The sequence below is a fragment of the Haliotis cracherodii genome, unplaced genomic scaffold (assembly GCF_022045235.1).
Source record: "Haliotis cracherodii isolate W230 unplaced genomic scaffold, xgHalCrac1.p SCAF_13, whole genome shotgun sequence".
NCBI lineage: Eukaryota > Metazoa > Mollusca > Gastropoda > Lepetellida > Haliotidae > Haliotis > Haliotis cracherodii.
The window spans coordinates 7,833,235-7,859,056 of NW_027266268.1; the positions used below are offsets into that span (position 1 = coordinate 7,833,235).

The 25,822-nt window shown below is 39.3% G+C and overlaps 1 protein-coding gene across 3 annotated transcripts in view; it reads left to right on the plus strand.

Annotated features, from left to right (window-relative positions):
• The window catches only part of LOC139459567 (uncharacterized protein C1orf21 homolog), a 99,411-nt gene extending 74,151 nt beyond the window's left edge, over positions 1-25,260 (plus strand). For all 3 annotated transcript variants that reach the window (XM_071241119.1, XM_071241118.1, XM_071241120.1), the window contains 5 exons: positions 4,235-4,429; positions 14,728-14,933; positions 16,233-16,294; positions 17,144-17,201; positions 17,977-25,260. In XM_071241119.1, coding sequence (XP_071097220.1) covers positions 4,291-4,429; positions 14,728-14,933; positions 16,233-16,294; positions 17,144-17,201; positions 17,977-18,015 — 504 coding nt within the window. In that variant the 5' untranslated portion in view covers positions 4,235-4,290 and the 3' untranslated portion in view covers positions 18,016-25,260. The remainder of the gene's footprint in view (positions 1-4,234; positions 4,430-14,727; positions 14,934-16,232; positions 16,295-17,143; positions 17,202-17,976) is intronic.
• Positions 25,261-25,822: the final 562 nt, after the last annotated feature.

The following is a 25,822-nucleotide window of genomic DNA, read 5'->3' on the forward strand; positions in this document are numbered from 1 at the left end:
CATGCTTGCCGTAAGAGGCGACTATGATTGTTGTAAGGGGCGACTAACGGGATCGAAGATACAATGATACAAGGAAGATTTTGACACTGGATAATAAACAGCATAGCAGTTTTCACGGAAACTTCTTCCCAAGAATGGAGGGTGCACGTTATGCTCAAGTGCAAACAATTCACAAGAATATACAGTAGTGATATAAATGCTGCAGAATCTGTCCAAACTGGACTTAAATGGCGCCAAAGGTTTATCCTGGTGTAGACTGAGGTCTATAATAGTGAGATGTTAATAGGAGCTGCTTCCTATGCTGTTCCTGTGGCAGTGATGTTTCCACATTAATTTAAAGAAATACCCTTGCAAGCCTTTGATTCACCTCGTAATCCATAATTTTTAACAAATGTTTTGTGAAAACTTAATTCCTAAATTGGAGAAAGCTTCAAAGGTGAAAACAGGGTTGAAACTAAGTGCTCAGCCAGGCTTGTTGTGTTGAGCTTTAATGGATTGTGCCAGTGAGATGGGTGAAAATATAATCAGGGTTAGCGAGCATCATTTACATGATAATTTGGTCCTTTGTTCCAGAGAAAGTTCGGTCGGAGAGATTTTACTTGATGATAAATTAACACAGTAAATTTGGGATCGTAAATTTAGGGCGGTATTGACCGAGGTCTGGATTAGTCAGTCCTGTTTTGACAGATTCCACTGAATATTATATTCAGAGACAAATATCACTTCACTAACTGGGTTGATAAAAAGAAATCTTCCTCTTTTTAGGATAATGACACAACCTTCATAATGTCATCACATCATAACGAATCTAAAACACAATTTTCAAAATAATATTGGGGGATTGCGTGAGCCAGGGCCATTAGTTTCACTTAATGACAACTTAAGAAACTGAATGCATTAACTGAATGCATTAACCAAATAGATATCTCATGCACAAGACAGAGCTAAAGCCGTAACGAGGTACTCAAGATTTTCATTAAAGGCGATTACGGAATCTTCACGAGGGTTTCCGACATCATGCAAATGTTTCCGACTCCAGTAAGGTCTTTTTCATACTGCTAAGTTTGTGGCCATCTTCATGATGCTGCTAAGTTTGTGGCCGTCTTTGTGATACTGCTAAGTTTGTGGTCGTCTTTATGTAGCTGCTAAGTTTGTGGTCGTCTTTACGATACTGCTAAGTTTCTGGCCATCCTAATGATACTGCTAAGTTTGTGGCCGTCTTTATGTAGCTGCTAAGTTTGTGGTCGTCTTTATGATACTGCTAAGTTTGTGGTCGTCTTTATGATACTGCTAAGTTTGTGGTCGTCTTTATGTAGCTGCTAAGTTTCTGGCCATCCTAATGATACTGCTAAGTTTGTGGCTGTCTAAATGATACTGCTATGAGGATTCTGTAGAAATTGAATTTAGTCATTCTGGGTTGGAACAGATCCCCATTAACCTACGCTGGTCATAAGTGGTGACATCATGGATCGGGTGGTCAGGCTTGGTTGATTGCGTGTCATTATACCCAGACGGTGTAAGATGCTGCTTATATCAACCATTGACTTGTCTGGCAAGACTCGATTATTAAAAGCATATGGCTGGAACATTGCAGTATCACAATCAAACAAACAAACAAACAAACAAATATAAAACTGGCATCAGTCTGGACTAGTACAAGCAGCCACAGACACCCACAAATACTCACACACACTTGGATGCTCGCATGCACACACGCATGCTGCTACATAAGTGCAATAATAATAATAATAACAATGTTAAACCCCATTTCACTTCGCCACTGGGGGCACAGGTGGCCCAGTCGTCTAAGGCGCCGCAATTTGCTGTGCAGAGTTGTCCCTTGGGCACGCCAGAAACCTATGATTGTGGGTTCAAATCCCGGTCCGCCCCGATTATGTTTCTAGGTGTGTCAGCACCATAACCGTGCTCGTGGGTTTCACTGAAGTAGTAAACGTCCGAGACCTGCATCACTTCGGGCTTTCCTCCCGCATTAAGCTGACATGCCGCGATATAACTGGAATACTGTTAAAAGCGGCGTTAAACCCAACCCAACTCACTTACTCACCTCTACACCTCCTGTATCTTGGCTAAGGTAATCCAAAAATACAAGAATGTGATAGTAATGAAGTTTTTTTATAAACTGATTTTATCATGAAAGAGATAAAGACAATGTTAAGGTTTAAATGGATTACTTGGAGATTCCAGGTGAAAACACAGGTCCCCCAAACCTATGCTTGTTCGTTAGAGGCGACCAACAGATCAGGTCGTCAGTCTTGCTGACTGGGTTGATGAATGTCATTGTATCCAAACTGTGTGGATCAATCCTCATGTCAATCTCTGGGTTATTTGGTCCCACCTTGATTATTGACTGACCATCATCATATAGCTGGAATATTGCTCAGTGCAACGTTAAACAGTAAACAAAGTACATTTGAAGAACAGTTCACTTCCCTGTCACTTCCCTGTTGTTTGTATTATCAGTGAATTATCTGTACATCTAATTTTAGTGTCAGAGGGATAGATAAAACAAGATTGTTATGTAGGCTTATGTGGCATGGGGGTCCACAGACTACTGTAAGAATACTTGTCCGATAATGTATATACCTCCACTGAAACAGCTTGGGGCATCAGGATAGCCTAGTGGTTAATGTGCTATCCTATCACGCCGAAGACCCGGTTCAATTCCGCACATGGGTACAATGTGTGAAGCCCATTCCTGGTGTCTCTGCCGTGATATTGCTGGAATATTGCTTAAAGTGGCGTATAACAATACTCACTGACTGAAACAACCTCCTTCCCTGCAATACTCTCTAATTACTACTGATCCCCACAGGGACTCCAGGGCAATAGGACCCGAGTACCCCATATCTGTCATAAGTTCCAAGGAGGATTGGATGGCTACAAGGTGGCACTTTGTAACTTGTTTGTCATCTCATTGCTCTGCAGAGAACAAATTTTTGACTTAACCACACCTGATTACTTATGGCTGCCATAATATTGCTGACTGTGGCATAAACCAACATTCACTCCTTCACCTAATGACCTTATTGTACATGTAAGTTGGTCCTGAATTAGCCCAGTTAATCTCCATGTACAGTGTTTATCTCCTACAAGGACGTGCTCTAGGTCTCGGTCTCTCTTCAGGAAACTAGAGATTATAATTAGTTATTTTTACATTGGTAGGAGTGGTAACATCAAACCAGAAATAACTACATTTGCCTTCAGGATTACACAACGTGATTGGGTTGATGCAGATTTTATTCTACCTGTGAGTATGAAACAGGTAGATCTCAGGTTGATCTCTGATTGAACATCAGCCTCAGATAGATCTCAGATTGAACATCAGCCTCAGATAGATCTCTGATTGAACATCAGCCTCAGGTAGATCTCTGATTGAACATCAGCATTAGGTATAACATCAGCCTCAGGTAGATCTCTGATTGAACATCAGCCTCAGATAGATCTCTGATTGAACATCAGCCTCAGATAGATCTCTGATTGAACATCAGCCTCAGGTAGATCTCTGATTGAACATCAGCCTCCGGTAGATCTCTGATTGAACATCATCCTCAAGTAGATCTCTGATTGAACATCAGAGTCAGGTAGATCTCTGATTGAACATCAGCCGCAGGTAGATCTCTGATTAAACATCAGCCTCAGGTAGATCTCTGATTAAACATCAGCCTCAGGTAGATCTCTGATTGAACATCAGCCTCAGGTAGATCTCTGATTGAACATCAGCCTCAGGTAGATCTCTGATTGAACATCAGCCTCAGATAGATCTCTGATTGAACATCAGCCTCAGGTAGATCTCTGATTGAACATCAGCTTCAGGTAGATCTCTGAACATCAGCCTCGGGTAGATCTCTGATTGAACATCGACCTCAGGTAGATCTCTGATTGAACATCAGCCTCAGGTAGATCTCTGATTGAACATCAACATCAGTATAACTGGTAGGGTTTGACCACTTGCTTCCCTCCTGAATTGGCTGTGCCATGTATGAGAGTAACAAATCTTCAAGAACAAAACTGATTTTTAATTTTTTTACTGGATTTCTTAGCTAGCCAGCACTGACAGTTCAAAAAGAAATATCCGGACGTCAAATACTCAGTGAAACCTGCAAATCTGAAAACATGTACTGTTTATCCCTAAAATGTGCCTGATGACAATCCATTTGCTTTCCTGAAATAAAATGTTTAGAGAATAATAAATTGCTATATTGTTGTTTTGCAGACTGTTGAGTAGAGCGAGCGTTTGTGCTGCCACCAGGGGGCGACACTGCTGCCTCCATGTGGTTGCTACCCGAGCCTACCATGGGCTGCGGAAGGAGTAAGCATAGCTCTAAAAACAGCTCCGATGACTCCGCCGACCGTGAAGTAAAGCAAGCACAGAAACTTCTCGCAAAGACGGACAAGAGCAATAAAATAGGTATGTTTCAATCATTCATACATTGGTAGCTTATATGTTTTTGAAAAAATGTTGACAATATGGTAAATGTTTTGTGGCCTTGCAATCACATTCCATTCTGAAACTGCTCTCCTCCAACTCATTACTTAAACAAATACCGTGTTTGAAGCATTTATCCTACCATTGACACAGATGGTTCAGTTTCCACTGGTACATGTTAGGGACATTATATTATTAGGGATATATATTTCTAAGTGGGAGAATAAATCCCTTATACCCCGCCATGAAGAAAGCAGGCTGCACATGGATTTCTGAGCAGAGGAATAAACCCCTTATACTCCGATATCTAGCAAAAAACTAAACTTTGTTTGTGAAATGATGAAAGTGACACAAAACAGCACAAGTTATCCTCAGCTCAATCAAACACCTGTTTTCTATCAAATTTAAATTTGTTTTAATTCTTTTACAATGGTAGATTAAGACATGTTGGCAAGATAAGTTTGTTGTATGGTATAACCTGACCAATTCAGCCCAAATTCCTCACCAATTATGTTGAAGTAGTATCACTCGGGGTATATGCCGGAGGCGAGTGATATAAAACCTAAGGCAGGAGGCATAAAAACACATCTGCCCCAAGTGATACTGCTTCAACTTACATTGGTGTGACCGCCCGGAGAGTGGAAGGTCAGGAGATAGATCCCCGGCTGCGTCATACCAAAAGAGGTTAAAAGACTTGTTGTTACGCTGCCTGAAACTCGGCATTGAAGACTGTGTCTGAGTGGGGTATTCATGTTAAACTGCGGCATGGTATCTTTGTGGGATAGCACTATATAATCAGCATTGGTCCTCATGAGCGAACATGCTTATCGCTATATAAGTGCAATAATCTTTGATGTCATTTCACCTCACCTTACTTTTATGGGATTTTCTTTAATGATATTATTGAAAGTTGTCAAACAGTCAGCCTTTGTAAACGCATCACGATTGTAGATCTTCATAATCAAGTTGAGTTATTGCCCTATATTTTTGAAAATATATCAAAATGAACTTGTAATTACATTAATGACTTAACACAGGCAGGGGCTCTATGCCTCTGTTCACCCAGCAACACATCAGTAGCTCGTTAGATGAAGATCCAGGGTAGAATATGTCTTCAGCAACCCATGCTTGTCATAAAAGGCGACTAACGGGATCAGGTGGTCAGGCTCGCTGACTTGGTTGATGCATGTCATCGTATCCCAATTGAGTGGATCAATGCTCATAATATCAATCACTGGGTTGTTTGGTCAAGACTTGATTGTTTACAGACCGCCGTCATATAGCTGGAATATTGCTGAGTGTGGCGTTAAACAGCAAACAAACAGAACAATATGTTAGATGAGATGGTAATGTGAATGCAAAACTTTCTTCCCCCTAACAAGCAGGTTAGGTTGTATACTCCCCAGGAAGCTGAGAATGTTATTTGAGTGCACATAATTGGGTGGGGGGTGGTGGGGATGGTCCCCCGGGTGGCCAAGTGGTCTAAGGCGCCACGATTCGCTGTGCAGAATTGCGTCCCTTGGACACGCCAGAAACCTTTGATTGTGGGTTCGAATTCCGGTTTGCCCCGATTCTGTTTCTAGGTTTGTCAGCACCATACCCGTGCTCGTAGGTTTCACCGAAGTGGTAAATGTCTGAGACCTGCATCACTTCAGCTTTCCTCCCACATTAAGCTGACACGCCACGATATAACTGGAATACTGTTAAAAGCAGCGTTAAACACAACTTACTCACTCACTCTTGTTCCATTGGGATGTTGTAGGGAAAAATATGTATGCATTTATTGTTATTAGTCCTACACCATGACTGTGGAGTTTATATTTTTGTCCCCCGCCGCGCGAAAGCGCGAAGCATGGGATATAGTATTCACGTCCGTCCGTCCGTCCGTCCCACCTGTTTGTTGCAGCGATATCTCAAGAACTAAAGACTGGATTGTCTTCATATTTGGAACTATAGTGTATATACAGACTCCGCAGACACCAGTCTGTTTTGGTGACCTTGACCCCATTTTCAAGGTCACAGCAGGCAAGTCTGCTTTTGGAGTTGGAAAACGGTGTTGCCGCGATATCTCAAGAACTAATCGCAGGATTGTCTTCATATTTGGAACTATGGTGTATATACAAACACGGCAGACATCAGCCGGTTTTGGTGACCTTGACCCCATTTCAAGGTCACAGCAGGCAAATCTGCTTTTGGAGTTGGAAAACGGTGTTGCCGCGATATCTCAAGAACTAATCGCTGGATTGTCTTCATATTTGGTACTATGGTGTATATACAGGCGGGGAACATTTCGTCACTTTGTGACAAATACTTGTTATGAGTGTGTTTTGACTGAACACCTTACAATACCCCCCACCTTCACCATCTCTACCCCCGTGGGGATTCTGACTGGAATTGGTCCCCAGCAGCCAATACTTGTCATAAGGGGCGAATATATCCTTTGATTGGGTCTTGTGTCCTTGGTTGATTGCATGTCATCATACCCCAGCAGCATGTGACGTTGCTCAGTCACAACTGCAACATTTTGCTACATGTATCTGACCACATGCAACATGATATTCTGCCACGGAACATGATAAATTGAAGGAAATTCCAATCCGGCTTTTGTATCGGAGACGAGAATATCGGCAGGAAGTAAACAAGGAAGTAAACAAGGAAGAATTGGGCTTGCTGCACTGGCTATTTGGCCATGAACGGAGTTGGGTAGCTTTGTTGTTGTAGTGTTCATTCCCTTCATAGCATTATGGTGGCGGTCGGGAAGCCTAGTGGTTAAAGCGTTCGCTCAAAAGCGGCGTAAAACCATACTCACTCACTCACTCATGGTATCATGTGAATCTCATTGTTGCTTTCTCCTGCTTAAGCTAGTATGCTTTGATGTGGCTGTAATACTGTTGTTTGTGGCAGTATGCTCAACTTACTCAATCATTCACTTAAATTCTATTATTTTTTGTCATGTAAACTCACTCACTCACTCACTCACTCATGTGCAAATGTAGCTTAGGCTTTCCCTGCAACTGTTTACATCTTCAAGAAAGAGACAAAACCTTTCTTCAGATTGTATTTGCAGCTGTTTATTGATTTCTGCTGACTAGACATGGGTTTTGTACTTCTATTAAATCTAAAAATAAAAGAGATTTATTCCCTTGCCAGTTATGTGGCTCGTAGTTGCACAGTGATATCTTGCTTTTCATAATTGCTGGGACAGTAATGGCCCATTTCATTTGTGTTAATGCTCGAGTGTGGAGATCGATCATCAAAGTTGTCCCTGGTGAGTTTGAAACTATCAAACTACGAGGCTGTGTGAGTGTGGTGTGTGTGGTTTGAGTGTGTGTGTTGTTAGTGTGTGTGGGGGGGGGAGGGGGATGGGATGTGGGGTTTAACTCTGTGTGCGTGTGTGTGTGTGTGTGTGGTTGGCATGGAGTGTGGGGTTTATCTGTCTGTGTGTAGTATTGAGTGTGAGGTTTAACTGTGTGTGTGTGCCTGTTGGTGTAACAAGTAAGTGAGGTTTGTGTCCCTGTGTATGTGTATGGATCTGTGTGTGTATCAAGTGAGTGTGTGTGTGCGTGCGTGCGTGCTTGCGTGCGCGTTCGCATGCGCGTGCGTGTGTGTGTGGTTAGTATGTGTGTGTGTGTGTGGTTAGTATGTGTGTGTGTGTGGTTAGTATGTGTGTGTGTGGTTAGTATGGAGTAGGGTTTAACTGTGTGTGTAGTGGGGTTTAACTGTGTGTGTGTGTGCGTGCGTGCGCGTGATTCTATCTGTGTGTGTTTCTAACTGTGTGTAAGAAGTGAGTAAACGAGGGTTGTTGCTGAAAAGTGTTCCAAATATTATGTTAGGTTCAAGGCATCAGGTTTCTGTGGGATCAAAGCCCAAACTGAGACAGGTTGAAGCAGACATTGAAAGGTAGTACTCAAATTTACTGAAGGACAAAATCACCTCAATCTTGTTACTGAAATTCTGAAATACCAAACCCACAGAGCAATGATATTCCTGGCAAACATGATGTGGTGGTCTTCACAATTCAGATTCATTCAGATTTTTATTCCCTTGACACCAGCCAACTCAATCTTTTCTGTGAAGCCCCAAGCAACAAAACAGCTGATGAAACATGGAAGGTCACTGAAGCTGCGTTGAGCCACAGAAGATAGCCACAGGAATGATGCAATCACAATGTTTTCAAGAAAAAGCCTGTTCTCCGGGAAACAAAATTGTTTGAACGTGATAGGAGGTGCCTTCTTGTTTGAGATCGATACACACCGACCATTATAATTAAATTGAAGCGTTTTATCTCAGGAGTATATTTGAGTTTGTCGGTTTTGAGAATCAGGAGGATATTTATGAGAAATGTTCCGTGCATTTTTATCTCGTGGAGATCAGAAAGTGGTGGTGTGATGAAGTATCATTGATTCACCTCGGTTAGATAACTGAAAGACATGCAGTTGGGACTGGATGACCACTCTGTCCAATATTTTGTCAGCGCTCTGTAGATTTTGAGAACAAGATCCTCACTTTCTTGCTGACTCGACATGGTTCTTCATACAGATACCGGAGAGGAAGAGGCACATCGTGACATGGCTGATGCAAGCTGTTTTTGTCATCTTCGCTCACCTTGGCAGGGTTGTCTAGTGGTTAAAGTGTTTGCTTGTATTGCCAAAAACCTAGGTTCAATTCTCCTCATGGGTGCAAATTGTGAAATTCTTTCTGAGTAAGGCGCTAACTCAGTCTTTGCCCGCAAACCCACCTACCTGCCCGTTCATTGTGTCAGTCACATGGCTGAGGGCCTAAAACAATATTTGTATAATAATTCCGGGGATAAAATAAGAAATTTGTCATTCTTTAAAAATAATAATAATAGTCCACTTGTAAAGTGCATGACTCCACATGCAATGTATGCTCCAAGAACTACCTTCCCCAACCCACGCCCCCTACTGTATTTTTGCCTTTATTATATCCATTTCATTAACATTGCCTATAATACTATTAAGGAAATAATATGTGAACTGGTGAGCAGATAACACCTACTACTCATAATTTACATGATATGACAAAATATAACATTTATCCTACAGAATTATTTACATGATCAAAATATGACGTTTATCCCTCAGAATTATTTACATGAGATCAAAATATGACATTTATCCCTCAGAATTATTTACATGAGATCAAAATATGACATTTATCCCTCAGAATTATTTACATGATCAAAATATGACGTTTATCCCTCAGAATTATTTACATGGTCAAAATATGATGTTTATGCCTGGGAATGAAGACCACCTCAGTGGCCTAGTGGTGGAGCATCGGCCCGGAGAGTTTAAGGCCGGGGGTCATACCAAAAGACGTTAAAAGATGCACTACTTGTTACCATGGCCTGTGCTCTGCATTAAGGAGCTAAAACAAGGACAAGTCATCTCGGAGTCAGTATACTGTGTCTGAGTGGGGCATCTTTTAATCTGCGGCATGATATCTCAATGGACTAGCAGTATAATATTGGCATTAGTCTGTACTGCTATGAACCTCCACACACACCCACACAAGTGTGCATGCACGTCGCAAATAAGTGCAATAATCTTGGACACGATGTTAAACCCCATTTCACCTCACTCACATGGGAATGTACCATCCCTGTCTTCAACAAGTACACCATGAAACATCCTGGTATTCTACTCAACATTTGCTAAGGATAACACCTTGACTGAAGATGACTATTTTAGTCCTCAACAGTTGTTAAGTAATTTACTTCGTCATTCATAGAGTAAACACATGATCCAGATTAACATCGGTTCTGGGCTTGTGCAAATAAAAATACAGTATTTTTGAAAAAACAAATTTTCGAATATTATGAGCAGAAAAAAATTACACCGTACCCCTTCTGGTAAACAAAAGGGTGACATGAAACTTGGTCAGAACAAGTTTTAAATGTGAGATAAAAATCACCAGACATATTGATTTACCGTTTAAATTTCTTGTTCTGCTAGGCATTTTTTTACATCCAGGGATTAAGATTACCTTGTAACCAGCAATCAGCTGTACACACATTTTCTTCGGTTAAAATTTGCCCATTGATATAACTTTAAAGGATTTTGATCCAAGTATCGGGAAAAATTGTATCTGAAATTTTGAATAAAATTAATGAAATAAGTTGCAAATGTAAGTCCAGATATACATGATTAATTTGAGTACTTCAGTACTGATTTGTTGACATGGTATTTCCGATGTTATATGCTCACGGTAATGTCTTTGCATTGGGGGGGAAAAAACACCAAAATTCATTATGGCATGTATAATGCGCACCCCCTTCTACACAGCTGTGTTTTTTGGAAAAAAAGTGTGCACTATACTCAAGATAATAGGGTAGCATTTGTATGTGAACATTCTGAAATTCAAATTGTTACATAATGCACTAAACTGCCGATAATAGTGATTAGATGTAGTTAAAGAAAAAATCAGGTGGTTCTTAACACATTTTGAATAGTATATTTGGAATTTCAGAATATTTCATTGGAAACTGGGAATTTGGAATTGGAATTAGAACATTTGCCTGTGAACGTAACAAATGACAGTGTAATTATGAGACAGACTGAACTTGATTTACGTCCAATTTAAGTTCAGTGTAGTTGTGTTGTTTCATTGTCAGTATTTTGTGCTACCAATACATGTGTTAATTTTCTTTTCCTCCACACAACATTAGAAAAACTCCTGTTCATATTGATGGAGTAATTATGGTCCGTGGTTAGACAGGTCCTTTGATGTGGGAACAACCCTGCGATATACATCGTATCATCATGCTTTATGCCCAGAGCAGTGTACAGGCCCAGGATGCAAATCATTTCGATATTCTCTACAATTCTGTCGGCACAAACCAAGCATTACAATGACCCAGACGAGACTTCATAACCCGGTGTGGGTCTATTCTCAGCCTAACGGAATCAATTGATGTCGGATAATATTTGTTGGAATCAGGCATTGGGATGTTGCAGTTATTAGGATGCATATGTGAAGGTAAGTTAGCTGGCATCAAAAGACGTTAGGGGAAAGAAAGACCCTTGTGTAGCCTCCCTTTCTCTTCAGTGTATATCGTTTCAGGGACTTTTTAGTTTCGTATTTTGTATCACTGAGTGTGATGTCTTTGATGTGAAGTATTGCAGTGTGATTGTCTTTTTCGTTTGAAACATATGATGCTATTTGTGAACACGATTTTCATATTTTCAACACAATGTTTCAGAATTATTGGTGATTATTGATACGTTTCATTTGACAAGAAATAATAAGTGTAAAGGAATAGCTAATAATTTGATATGAGCTTTGAGATTTGCCAGTGTGTCATGCTTTGTGATAAACATGTGTAGTGACTTTATGGCAATATGCGTCTGTAGCAGAATACCACACTGTGCAGTTCTGTACACTGAGGTCCAAGGGAAGCTGTCGCAGTAGCCGGGCATGTTGTTCACAAAACAGGTTGTTGAGATACTGTCAGGGTTGTCTCAAACAGTAGACACAGGTTTCTTGTCATGATATTTTCAGGGTTGTGTCAAACAGTAGACACAGGTGTCTTGTCATGATACTTTCAGGGTTGTGTCAAACAGTAGACACAGGTGTCTTGTCATGATATTTTCAGGGTTGTGTCAAACAGTAGACACAGGTGTCTTGTCATGATACTTTCAGGGTTGTGTCAAACAGTAGACACAGGTGTCTTGTCATGATATTTTCAGGGTTGTGTCAAACAGTGGACACAGGTGTCTTGTAATAATGTTTTCAGGGTTGTGTCAAACAGTAGACACATGTATCTTGTCATGATATTTTCAAGGTTGTGTCAAACAGTAGACACATGTATCTTGTCATGATATTTTCAGGGTTGTGTCAAACAGTGGACACATATCTTGTCATGATATTTTCAGGGTTGTGTCAAACAGTGGATACATTTGTCTTGTCCTAATGTTTTCAGGGTTGTGTCAAACAGTAGACACAGGTGTCTTGTCATGATATTTTCAGGGTTGTGTCAAACAGTGGACACAGATGTCTTTTTTCCAGGTTGTGTCATACACTGAACAAGGTGTTTTGTCCTGATATTTTCAGGGTTGTGTCAAACAGTGGACACATATCTTGTCATGATATTTTCAGGGTTGTGTCAAACAGTGGACACATTTGTCTTGTCCCAATATTTTCAGGGTTGTGTCAAACAGTAGACACAGGTGTCATGTCATGATATTTTCAGGGTTGTGTCAAACAGTAGACACATATATCTTGTCATGATATTTTCAGGGTTGTGTCAAACAGTAGACACAGGTGTTTTGTCATGATATTTTCAAGGTTGTGTCAAACAGTGGACACATTTGTCTTGTCCTAATGTTTTCAGGGTTGTGTCAAACAGTAGACACAGGTGTCTTGTCGTGATATTTTCAGGGTTGTGTCAAACAGTGGACACATGTATCTTGTCATGATATTTTCAGGGTTGTGTCAAACAGTGGACACAGGTGTCTTGTCCTAATGTTTTCAGGGTTGTGTCAAACAGTAGACACGGGTGTCTTGTCATGATATTTTCAGGGTTGTGTCAAACAGTAGACACATATATCATGTCATGATATTTTCAGGGGTGTGTCAAACAGTGGACACATGTATCTCAAACAGTGGACACATTTGTCTTGTCCTAATGTTTTCAGGGTTGTGTCAAACAGTAGACACAGGTGTCTTGTCATGATATTTTCAGGGTTGTGTCATACAGCAGACACATAACTTGTCGTGATATTTTCAGGGTTGTGTCAAACAGTGGACACATGTATCTTGTCATGATATTTTCAGGGTTGTGTCAAACAGTGGACACAGGTGTCTTGTCCTAATGTTTTCAGGGTTGTGTCAAACAGTAGACACAGGTGTCTTGTCATGATATTTTCAGGGTTGTGTCAAACAGTAGACACATATATCATGTCATGATATTTTCAGGGGTGTGTCAAACAGTGGACACATGTATCTTGTCCTGATATTTTCAGGGTTGTGTCAAACATTAGACACGGGTGTCTTGTCATGATATTTTCAGGGTTGTGTCAAACAGTGGACACCGTTGTCTTGTCATGATATTTTCAGGGTTGTGTCAAACAGTGGATACAGGTGTCTTGTCATGATATTTTCAGGGTTGTGTCAAACAGTGGACACATGTATCTTGTCATGATATTTTCAGGGTTGTGTCAAACAGTGGACACAGGTGTCTTTTTTCCAGGTTGTGTCATACACTGAACAAGGTGTTTTGTCCTGATATTTTCAGGGTTGTGTCAAACAGTGGACACATGTATCTTGTCCTAATGTTTTCAGGGTTGTGTCAAACAGTAGACACATGTATCTTGTCATGATATTTTCAGGGTTGTGTCAAACAGTAGACACAGGTGTCATGTCATGATATTTTCAGGGTTGTGTCAAACAGTAGACACATATATCTTGTCATGATATTTTCAGGGTTGTGTCAAACAGTAGACACATGTATCTTGTCATGATATTTTCAGGGTTGTGTCAAACAGTAGACACAAGTGTCTTGTCATGATACTTTCAGGGTTGTCAAACAGTGGATACAGGTGTCTTATTTTCCAGGTTGTGTCATACACTGAACAAGGTGTTTTGTCATGATATTTTCAGGGTTGTGTCAAACAGTGGACACATGTATCTTGTCCTGATATTTTCAGGGTTGTGTCAAACAGTGGACACATGTATCTTGTCCTGATATTTTCAGGGTTGTGTCAAACAGTAGACACAGGTGTCTTGTCATGATATTTTCAGGGTTGTGTCAAACAGTGGACACATGTATCTTGTCCTGATATTTTCAGGGTTGTCAAACAGTGGATACAGGTGTCTTATTTTCCAGGTTGTGTCATACACTGAACAAGGTGTTTTGTCATGATATTTTTGGGCATTGTTGACCCAGTTAGCAGTCCCAGGATCCGCTGTAATTCAGATCCAAAATCATTCAAATTATGATCCTTCATCTGCATGACATCCATCCTTGTTTCAGAAATGTCGGCAACCTAAAATTGTGAAGTATATTTACACTGTTGCTTTGAAACACATGCAAATCCAAATGAGAACAGGTGAAGCTCCCAGTATATCAGATCCTAGCCAAGGGCCCCCCTAACGGCAGACCCCCTAATGGCAGACCCTCTAATGGCTCTGATTCTGGCAGTATGTAGGAAAGTGTGTCTTGGGTGATCCGGGCAAGCTGAATCCCTAAGAAATATTGACATATGACCTAACTCAGGTGTTCACTATATTTTCACAATGTTTGTGTTTTGTCGCAGGTGACAAGAAGGAAAATGAGGACCCTATTCGAACGAACACAGTCAAGAATGGAGGCAGCAAGAGAGAGAGGGCGGCAAGAAAACAAGAAGAAAAGCTGACATTATCCCCCCTCAAATCAGCAAACACAAACTTTGTAAATAACGGAACCGTGAATGTTTCCAATACAAGAGATGTGCAAGACAGTCATAAAAGTGACAAGTTTTTGGTAAGCAAGCATGGTCTGTTGTATTTAATCCAAAACAAAATGTCAGGCTTTCCTCCCTGATGAAGCGGACATGTTGTGGTATAACTGAAATATGGTTCAAAGTGCCATTATACAGACTCACTCACTCAGTAACAGAATCATTTATCCTTGGTGTGTCAGCATCTTGACTGTTCACAGGTTTCACTGGCGTAGTTAAGGTCTATGTCGTGTACAACTACATATTCTCAAATCAAGTCAAGTGATAGGGGATCGGTGGTAACAATGGCTGACTGAGTTCATTGCTGCAGGACCCGTGAAGATCCGGGGGTAGAATAGGTCTTCAGCAACCCATGCTTGTTGTGCGAGGCGACTAACGGGATCAGGTGGTCAGGCTCGCTGACTTGTCATCGTATCCCAATTGTGTGGATTGATACTCATAATGTCAATCTCTGGACTGTCTGGTCCAGGCTCAATTATTTACAGACTGCTGTCATATAGCTGGAACATTGCTGAGTGCAGCGTTTAACAACAAACAAACATACAAAAATCATTGCTGCCAGTGTGTCTTGTCCATACTACTATAAAAATATCATAAAGATGCAAGACTGTAAAATATACTTGGTCACAGTTCACAGTTCACTGGTGGATCCAGAAGGGTGCAGGGGTGCAGCGGTGCACAGCCCGCTTTTCTCGACATCTTGCATGTTGACTGCACACTCGGCCAAGTTATTCTGACTTGGGTATTATGTGCACACACCCTTTTTCTACCTGCTTCATCCACCTCTGCATTTACAGTTTGTAGCTCGACTGTCAGGTCAACATACAGTACTGGTCATTCCTAGTTATTTTATTATTGCAAAATTTACATTTACACTGAGAAGTCTGTTATCTCCTTTTTGTTCCCCTGAAGCGTTCTGGCGTAGTATTTGATGGTACATTTTAAACAAGCATTTGTTTCGAATAAACTTGAACCAGAACATTTCTGATGAACTTGAACCAGAACATTTCTGATGAACTTGAACCAGATATATGATAAACTTGACCCAGAACATTTCTGATGAACTTGAATCAGAACATTTCTGATGAACTTGAACCAGAACATATCTGATGAACTTGAACTAGATATGTGATAAACTTGAACCAGAACATGTCTGATGAACTTGAACCAGAACATATCTGATGAACTTGAACCAGAACATATCTTATAAACTTGAACTAGCTGAACTAACAGTGACGTGAGGGAAAGATAAATTGCTGTAAACTGTTGATGTAGGTGAACAAGCTCTGCAAAAAATGAAGCATTACTTTGGTTTGTTGTAGGAGAGTCGAACACGAACATCCTTTAAGGACAGGCCGGCACCGGGCAATCCTCAAAATGTGCAGTAAGTATTGCTGATGTCAGCACAAGTTGTCCTTTGTTGCAGCCTAGGGGAGACGAAAACATCAGTAATGAGTCGGTATATGTGTCTGAGTGGAGTAACCAAGTAAAACTGTGGCATGGTGTCTCAGTGGACTAACTATAGAACTGGCATAAGTCCGGACTAGTACAAGCAGCCACACAAACCCACATACATGCATGCATGCACGTCTCTATATGTAAGTGCAATGATATTGAACACAAAGTTAAACCCCATTTCACCTCAGCTGATAGAATGTCCACAAGATAGTTTGATCGGCAGAAGCAGATCCAAGGGGACAACTTTTCGGAAAATGTTTGCAATATTTTAAATGATTCCCAAATTGCAACTTCTAATTTCAGAGCAATTATTAATTTTAATGTCTTTTAAATTCTTTCTAAACGTAGTCACAGATAGGTTGGCATCTGTGCATTGTGTGGAGCGTATCATATCAATGATATAATCACTGTAACTTCCATACAACAACATCACTATTTTGTCCAAATTCTGTATACCGTATTTGCCAAAAAAAGTGCCATAATGCAGAGCACTTAATAAAACCATACACAAGTTAAATTTCTTTAACATGAACATTTTTGTATTCCTTTAGAGGTGCAGTTTTCTATAAATAATGTGTCGTTGGCACATGAAAAAATGGACTGTAATGTAATTTTTGGTCTTAACAAAGGCGCTTTCAAAGATTACTGACAGATTAGTTTGTAAGTTGGGCAGAGGGTGTTTATAGCAGCAGGGTGCTAATTATGGTAAATACGGTAAGCCTCGTTCATTTGTGGACATTATTATGTCTTTATCATCTTTGTCTTATTTTTTCAGAAATCTTACAACTAGTCAAATAGAATTTTTCAAAATGCTGGATGAAAAAATAGAACAAGTAAGTACCTGATGACTTCTGTGTACAAACCTTCTTGGCTTTGTCTTACCATTATATTTAAGTTGCCATGGATCTAAAATCACAGGACATTCAATATTCATTACATTTGTGTAAATTCTGCCCTGGCAGCTTTGTGGTAGAATGTGCTGACTGGCAACCTCATTGCAGAGACATCCATTTTTCTTCAGGAAAAATTGATCTGAATTATTAAGCATATTTCTATTCAAAGTGGCCTCAGACACAGCAAATTTTGTGTAGAGTTATTCGCATTAGTTGTGCCAGGATTCGCAATCCCTGATTATGATCCTTGGTTTCCAAGCTATATACTGTTGTGAGTTTCACCAAAATGGTGATGCCCGTGAAGATCCGGGGTAGAACAGGTCTTCAGCAACCCATGCTTGCCGTAAAAGGCGACTATGCTTGTTGTAAGAGGAGACTAACGGGATTGGGTGGTCAGGCTCGCTGACTTGGTTGATGCATGTCATCGAGCCCAATTGCGTGGATCGATGCTCATGATATTAATCACTGAATTGTCTGGTCCAGACTCGATTATTTACAGACCGCCGTCATATAGCTGGAATATTGCTGAGTGCGGTGTTAAACAACAACCCAACCAACCAACCAAAGTGGTGAACGTCCTACATTTTCATGGTCTTTCTACTCACATAAAGTCATCACACCATGACTGAAATCCCATTCAAAGTTTCATTTATCTTGATTCATTCACTCATGAACAAGATTTCAACATTACCAACTGACAAATTTCTGTCCGCAGGGAAGAGATTACTATGTTGAGGAATCCTCCGAAGACTGACCTCAACCTTCCACCCCTTTCATTGAGAAATGGACTCTCCCATCCTGCCAGCTATCCCACATGCAACATTGTTACATCAGATACTGTTTGACAGCCATGGTACAACAATGTTACAGTAGTGGTATAACATTGTTACATCAGATACTGTTTGACAGCCATGGTACAACAATGTTACAGCTGTGTTACACTGTTGCATCTCCTCGACAAGTGTGGTTCTGCACCATATGCTCAGTCTCTTCTTGTGTTTCCATGGACAGTGTCCCTTCACGTGTTTTTGTTCCTTGAAAACACACTCACTCAACAGGATGGAAGCATAGGCTTATATGTGCTGCAAGATCTTCATCAAGATTTCTCAGGATTACGGATGTGTACAAGTGTCCAATCTAAGATTTGAGGCCACTGTTCCTGTGATATTAAATCAGTACATTTGTTTATTATCCTTTAATTCAATAGAGGAATAGTTCTGCAAGGATATACTTTGTAGAACGGTCTTGTAGTCTTAGACAGAAGACGCTGTCGTGCTTTCCTTTGGTTTAGACAGAGTTTGCATCAGCCAAAATGGTGTTTACGCTATGTGTAAAAGGGCTTAATCAAAACATGTATAGAATGCAGTTCTGGTATTTCATGTAGTACCACATTCCAAGTCTATCGTGATCTTACAGTCTGCTGTGAGACATCACTCATAATTCTGTGTTTGCTTTTCTTAGTATTTATTGTTGACTGTAAACTTTGTTCCTGACCAGCATGCGTGCTTGTGCAAATTGGTATAGTTGGTAAATTGGTAAGTAAACAGTGATCATCTTTGTCTTCTCCAGTTTATTAACCTTTGGAAATGTTTTATAATAACTTAATACTATTTGAATATCAAGAATAAGAATGACAAGGCAACAATAAATATATTATTATTATTATATTTTTTTTCCTAAACTGGAAACTTCATTTTTATATATATGAAACAAGTTCAGAAGATAGGACACCATAATTTAACCTGAATATAAGTGAGTGCAGCCTTAAGCAATAAACAAACAAGCACACATGACATACGTGATGTTTCTGATAAAAGTACCAAAATATGTATCTTGGCTGATTTTTGCTTGTTTTGGAGTGGGCATGAAAAGACTAGTAGTCACTTAGGGTCATTGGATCTAGATTTGTAGCTTATTAATCATCCTAAGGGTTATTTGTTTGGAGGTGTTTTTCACCATGAAATATTATAAGTTAGTTTATGACAAAATATTTTTACTTGTTGAGGAATTTTGACATTACTTTTAAAAAATAAACATTTTGATGAGATATGTACAAAGGTGTCAGTGAATAGATAAAAGATTGAAGTACAATCGTGACGCCCTCAGTCCCCACACCCACTGCCACATCACACAGAGATGCACCTCCCCACCCATCTTACAGATGCATGCTGATTGTGGCAAATCGGATAAATAAGTGATTGATTGGTTGTTAAATGGTAGTAAACTTGGCAACATGAGTTAATTAACCCTGCCCCAATTGATTTTCTTTGAATAAGGTATTTATTTATCAACACACTTTAGATTGACAAATTGTTGGGCATTTGGATGTAAATTGCTACATTGTTACCTAATCAAAAAGTTTTCAATCCTGAAATTAAGTACATTAATAACATCAGAGATATTTTAAAATTTTATTTACAAGTATTAAGTAAAATAATGAGTGCACACTGTTGTCATTGATGGGTGAAATTTAAAAACAAATTAACTTATTAAAATATGCTAGATAGCAAGGTCTTCATTGGTTGAGTGTCAGTCCATTTCTACTTGCTCCATCTTCATGTATCATATTAGTCATCAACGACTGCCACAAGGGGAGGTCACTCCCATGATATTGGCTTCTTGTTGGGAGGACCTGTTGGATACATCTTAGTACGTCAGATATTTGTATATGTGTTCACACAAACAACATAGGATAGCTGTGCATGTTGATCATTTCTCTTGCATGTCACTCGTCTTACATCCCCAATTTATTGAGGGAAACTGAGGCCATTAAATATATGGATGGAACATTATAGACTCCTTGACTGAAAATCTGACTGAGTAAGCATAGTACAATTTAGACTTTGTGTTCAAGGTTTGTTGGGGATCAATGTACCGGCACATCACCTCATTAAAGTACCTGTGTCTCAAGGCTCGACCTGGACCTAGGTAACCGATTTTAAAGGTAATAGGCCACAAAAACAACATTTAAAAAAGAAAATAATGTCTGTAGACAGTGTATTGTTTCTCTTCCATGTCGGAAACACACGTTAGTGAAGTGAAGATGTGAGTTATCTCCCCTGGCTCAAGTACGAGTACCATCACCCCCCTTGTCTCACCCTGCAGTATTAATATAAGCAGATGGTTAGAGAGAACATATCATAAGATCAGTGTATTTTCCAGCCAAGGAGGTAGACAAAATGTCTATTACTATTACTCCTAAAAGTTTGAAATACAAGTTGAAACAAAATACAAAAGAAAAATAAGCATATTATCAAAAACAATTTAATTTTTCTTTTTCTTTGCAGTATCAGAAAATGGCTATGGCCTTGTTTATATGATACTTGACTTATGATTTTGCCAATACTAAATGCATGTTAAACGTGCAGACTGGACTGACCAGAAAAATATGGTGTGGTGTTCTGCTCATGTGCTAAAATATGTTTGTATGATATAGTTGTTTTATATCACCCTACCGAGAACCAAAGGAGTTATATGACAAAATAACCAACAGTCAAAAGTCACCAACTTGCACTGTACAGCATATTTTATGGTATGAGAAAGAGATATATGTTCTCTATGTAGCATAACAGTCCGTAGTAATGTGATAATTATTTGAAATGAAAGGAGGTTGATTTTTTTAATTTGCATTTCAGTTCAGTATCAATTTTGACCAAATATCAAAGTAATATATATGCTGTAGAGGAATTGCATTTCATGTACCCTGAAAATAATCAGATTTAGTGCAGTGAACACAAAATTCTTTATAGTGGAAGTGAAGCAATATTTGCAGTTCTATATTCCCTTACTTATTTACACATATATATATATATATTATTTCTGTCTGATCAAGTAATGTCACGACATGCTTTGGTTTTCAGATGTTGGGATGTGTCGTTTAGGGTTTTTAAAAAAATGATAAAATCAACATAAGGAACTTGTGCCAAAAAATAGTTTTTCACTCTTTTGCATAATATGATAAATTAATATGCTGGATATATTATTGCATTAGTCTGCTGGAACAAGTGATATTGAATATTGGTATTGATACCTTGATAACTCCATTAGTATGCTGCATAGTGGTATGTGGGAATACACCGGAAATAAATGTGTTTATAGTCTATGCATGTCATAAAGCTGTCATATTCCATGGCAGCTCATGACACCTGTTCTACACCCTGTAGGAATGGAATAACACTGGGAGGAACTCTGTACATAAAATCTTTCACATTAAGTCGGCAAATTCAGCTTTCTTCATATATAATGTAGGCAGCAAAGGGGCAGCGTTATCGCATGATTTCATCCCAGATAGTAAACTGACCGACCTTTCTGCATATTTATATGGCATGTCGGTGGATTTTGATAAAAGCTTTTCTTAATGGTGACTAGAAATCAGGTTTATGAAAAAAATCTATATTAATGGTCCTGACAGCTATCTCATTGTGTTGTGTAATGTTATAGTCACTTGAAGTGGTGGAACTAGTGAATCCTCCAAATGCTGGTAGAGATGATCTATGGATTGAGGTGAGCTGAGTGCACACAGCAGTTAGCTCATGATAATGTGGGGAAATGTTAGGTGATATGTGAAATAACCCTTAAGATCTACAAAGGTCTGAGTTGCAGAACACCTTCAGTTTGGCACCGAGTGATGATGGCCTGTTATTGATCATGATATTCTTACTATGTCGGCAATGGTGAAAGGATCAAGAATAGGCAGGACAGCAGAAAAACAGGAACATGTTGTCTCAAGCGGAGTCGTGAAGGTTCGAATTGCCAAGGTGTCACTGTATTCTGCCAGCAGAGCTGATATATGGAGATTTATTGTACCTTTTCCAGGTAACATGTAACAGTTACTAACCGAGACTGAGAGGTTCAAGTAAGATGATCCCTCGTGTATGTTTTTTGGTTTGTTGTTAAATGCCGTACTCAGCAATATTCCAGCTACATGACGGCGGTCTGTAAATGGAGTCTGGACTAGACAATCCAGTGACTGACATCATGAGGATCGATCATGCAATTGGGATACGATGACATGCATCAACCAACCGACAGTTAGTCGCCTCTTACAGCAAGCATGGGTTGCTGAAGACCTATTCTACCCCGGATCTTCACGGATGTACAATGCACCTTCTCGAGTGTCCATCTATCTTGAACATCAAGGTCAGTAACTATTTTACACACTGGCAGAGAAGAATAAACTTTCATTTCATCTGAATGAATACCTGGGCAAGTGCAGCTTCTATTGTAAGATAGGTGTTGCACTGATATGAACACCTGTGACAAAAAATAGTGTTAATGCGTAACCCCATCTACTTGCTGGCAACATTGTTGTACACTTGTATGTTATAAACACCAATACTGATCGTCATTGCTGGCATGTGTTGGTAACGAGGCTGAAACGCTATGAAAATTCAATGTATTCATCATGTATTCATTGAATATTTGTGTCAGTCGTGAGCCAAATATAATTGATGTAAGATTTTGAAATGTCAACAGTTTCTTTGAGCAGGTAATGCGAAAATTGGAGTCATTTTAATGTCATGGATTATTTGCTAGGATCATATTTTACCATGCCTAGATTTAGTAGGATCAGGATAATCAGAGAATTACATGGAAATGGTATCTTTAAGATTGTTTGTTTTGAGCATTTCAATATAGTTTGATATTAAGGAAGACTGCAAATGTCCCAAGAGTGAAATCCGGTAATAAATGTTGTTTGTTGTTTTTGTTGGTGATTCAGATATTTTATTGTCCTGTTTGTTGTTGTATGTTTCCTATATGTTTGTTTTCAGAGAATTAATTACATGAAAGTCTCTTGATATCTGTTAACCCCTGTGAGGCTGATCATGACACAGATATTGTTAACCCTTTTCATGCTGTTATTGACCCAAGGCTTGTTTACTTATTTATTTGTTAACTGTTCTCCTTCAAGCATATCAAAGCAAGTTCTGTTTGAGTTTTAAGATTAACCCTTTGCTTTTCTTTGTGCTGTATCACACTTGACATTCATCTATTTGTAACCTCTTCGGGGCGGTCGGGTAGCCTAGTGGTTAAAGCGTTCGCTCGTCACGCCGAAGACCCGGGTTCGATTCCCGACATGGGTACAATGTGTGAAGCCCATTTCTGGTGTCCCCTGCCGTGATATTGCTGAAATATTGCTAAAAGCGGCGTAAAACATACTCACTCATTCAATTGTAACCTCTTCACTGAGAGACTATATGAAGGAAGGCATCACAATTCCCTCTTCTGAGTTGCGTCCCTTAGCTTTGCCCTGTTCTGAGTTGCGTCCCTGATGATGAGCACTGGTCTGTGAGCACTTAGCCGTTCATACTGGTGAGTTTCATTAAAGTGGTAAGCATCAATAATCTGCTCAATGTTGATCTTTTTCTCCCACATTACTCTATTATACCATAGGCGGATCCAGAGGAGGGGTTAAATAAAATAACTAATTCTGTTTGTATTTCCTTATGTGTCGTCAAGTCCATGTGACAGATGACACAACTTGTAATAAAAGACACTTCAATAGTTATATGTGTGAAAAAAATCAGTGAACTGATTTCATCTTGACATGATTGAGCATTTGACAGTTTAGGCCTGAATTTCTTGGTTTACGATTCTGCCATCTCCAAAACTTAAAAATGTTTAAAGAAAAAATAAATGAAAAAAGTGTTGTTTTTATTCTGCCGATTATAAATAAGTAAAATATTTACTGTTTATCTGTTTTTTTAAACCTGTTGAAAATTTATCTTTAAAACTCCCACCTTCATGTTTCCCTGACCTACTTAAAATTTTAAGGAATTAAGAAATAGATTTGAAATTTGCAACCAAGCAACCTGAACGCTGCACTCGGCAATATTACAGGTGTATGAGACTATCCAGGGATTGACATCATGCATCAACCAAGTCAGCAAGTCTGACCGCCTTTTATGGCATGCATGGGTTGCCGAAGATCTATTCTCTACCTGGATCTGTCTGTGTAGGGATGAGATGCATTGAGAAGTTTCTGTTGATATTCTTACTTGCTGGTTGAACTGCTGGAGCTCGGGTTCTTTTCCCTAACAAGTGCAGTGTAAAAGATGCAGGTAAACTTCAGAACGTCTTTGCTCTTTTGTGTTCATGACCCTCCCTCGGAAGGCCAGTTTGGTACAGAAATAATTTGTGTCCACGGAATAGGTAAAGATTCTTATATATTTCAATTTAAAAATAAATAAAGGGAGGCAGACTTGATGATGATGCGGGCAGTGCCTGAGAACGAAGACTTCTTTTTTTCCTCCTACTTATGTACTACTAATTTGTTTAGATCCCATCACAGTAACCCTCCCTCTTTCCTTTCACTTTATTCATCTCCTGGGTATTACTGAGAAGCCAAATGTGCTCATTGTCTTGTAATATCATATCAGTTGTTTTGTGGAGTCCCAGTAACACAGTTGAGTCAACAGGAAGAATTCTATGTGTGTGACTTGTGCAATATTATTTTGTCTAAATTCACTTTGAGGTGTCTGTACCTATACATTTTAACCAATTTATTTTTATCCCCATGGGATATCTGGTTCAGTGAGCAAAAGAGTACTACATACCATATTCTCTATATTTAGCGCCCTGCACCACTAACCCCTCTACCAAGATTGAAAATTTACATGTATTATTGTTTCATGGACATTTAGACAAGGTAGGTTTCCTTCTACTTGATCTCTGACAACAAATTTAACTCAAGTACGCTTTTAATAAGTGGCCCCGGGCGTTATGTACTATATTCACTTTAATAGTCTGAGAGTGCACTTGCTTCAAAGTCCACTTCAGGCTTGGGAGTACCTGAACAAGGTGTTGTTACTGTAAGGAGAGCTTTGACACCGAGGTATATAATACCGTGTTACTTCTGTGCTTAATCATAGTTGTGCAACTGAAGATTGAACCCCTTTACGTTAGCTTCATCATTCATACACCTGGAAAGTTTAGCACCTCGTTTTGTTGGAAAATTGTCACAAGAATATACACAGCAATTGAAAAGAAGTAATCAAATTACAAATATTGAAATAACTGAAATTTAGTTAAGAGAATCGTGTTTCCTCAAAAGTAAATAATAAATATATATAAAATTGTATCCTGTATTTGGTGCTTAATTACTTCCAGGTGTTATGGTTCTCGATTCTACTCAAACTATCTTCTGCTCAAATATCAGGGTTATCTGAACATACTCATTTGAAGTTCTACAAAAGTCTTTATTTATTCAAGAATATACATTTCATGTATAGAAGAGGGTACTATATATGCTCAATATGCAATGTCATTACCTTCGCTACATTGTGAGACTTTGTATGAAAGCAATACAAGCTGGTCTAGTGCACAATCTGACATACTCGTGTATGCTACAGGCAGTAGCAAATACCATGGCCATCTTTTAATGCATTTTGAATTCAATAAAATTTACAAGTTCATTTGTTTTTGCTTTTGTAAAAATATTATTGTCAAAAAACAAACAGCATTAGGGATCGACCATTGGAGGTTCCTGGTGGATCATGTCATGAAGGAAATTTGTTCAGATTGTAAGTCTTTTTCACAAACTGAGTCCCAGTTCTTCTCAG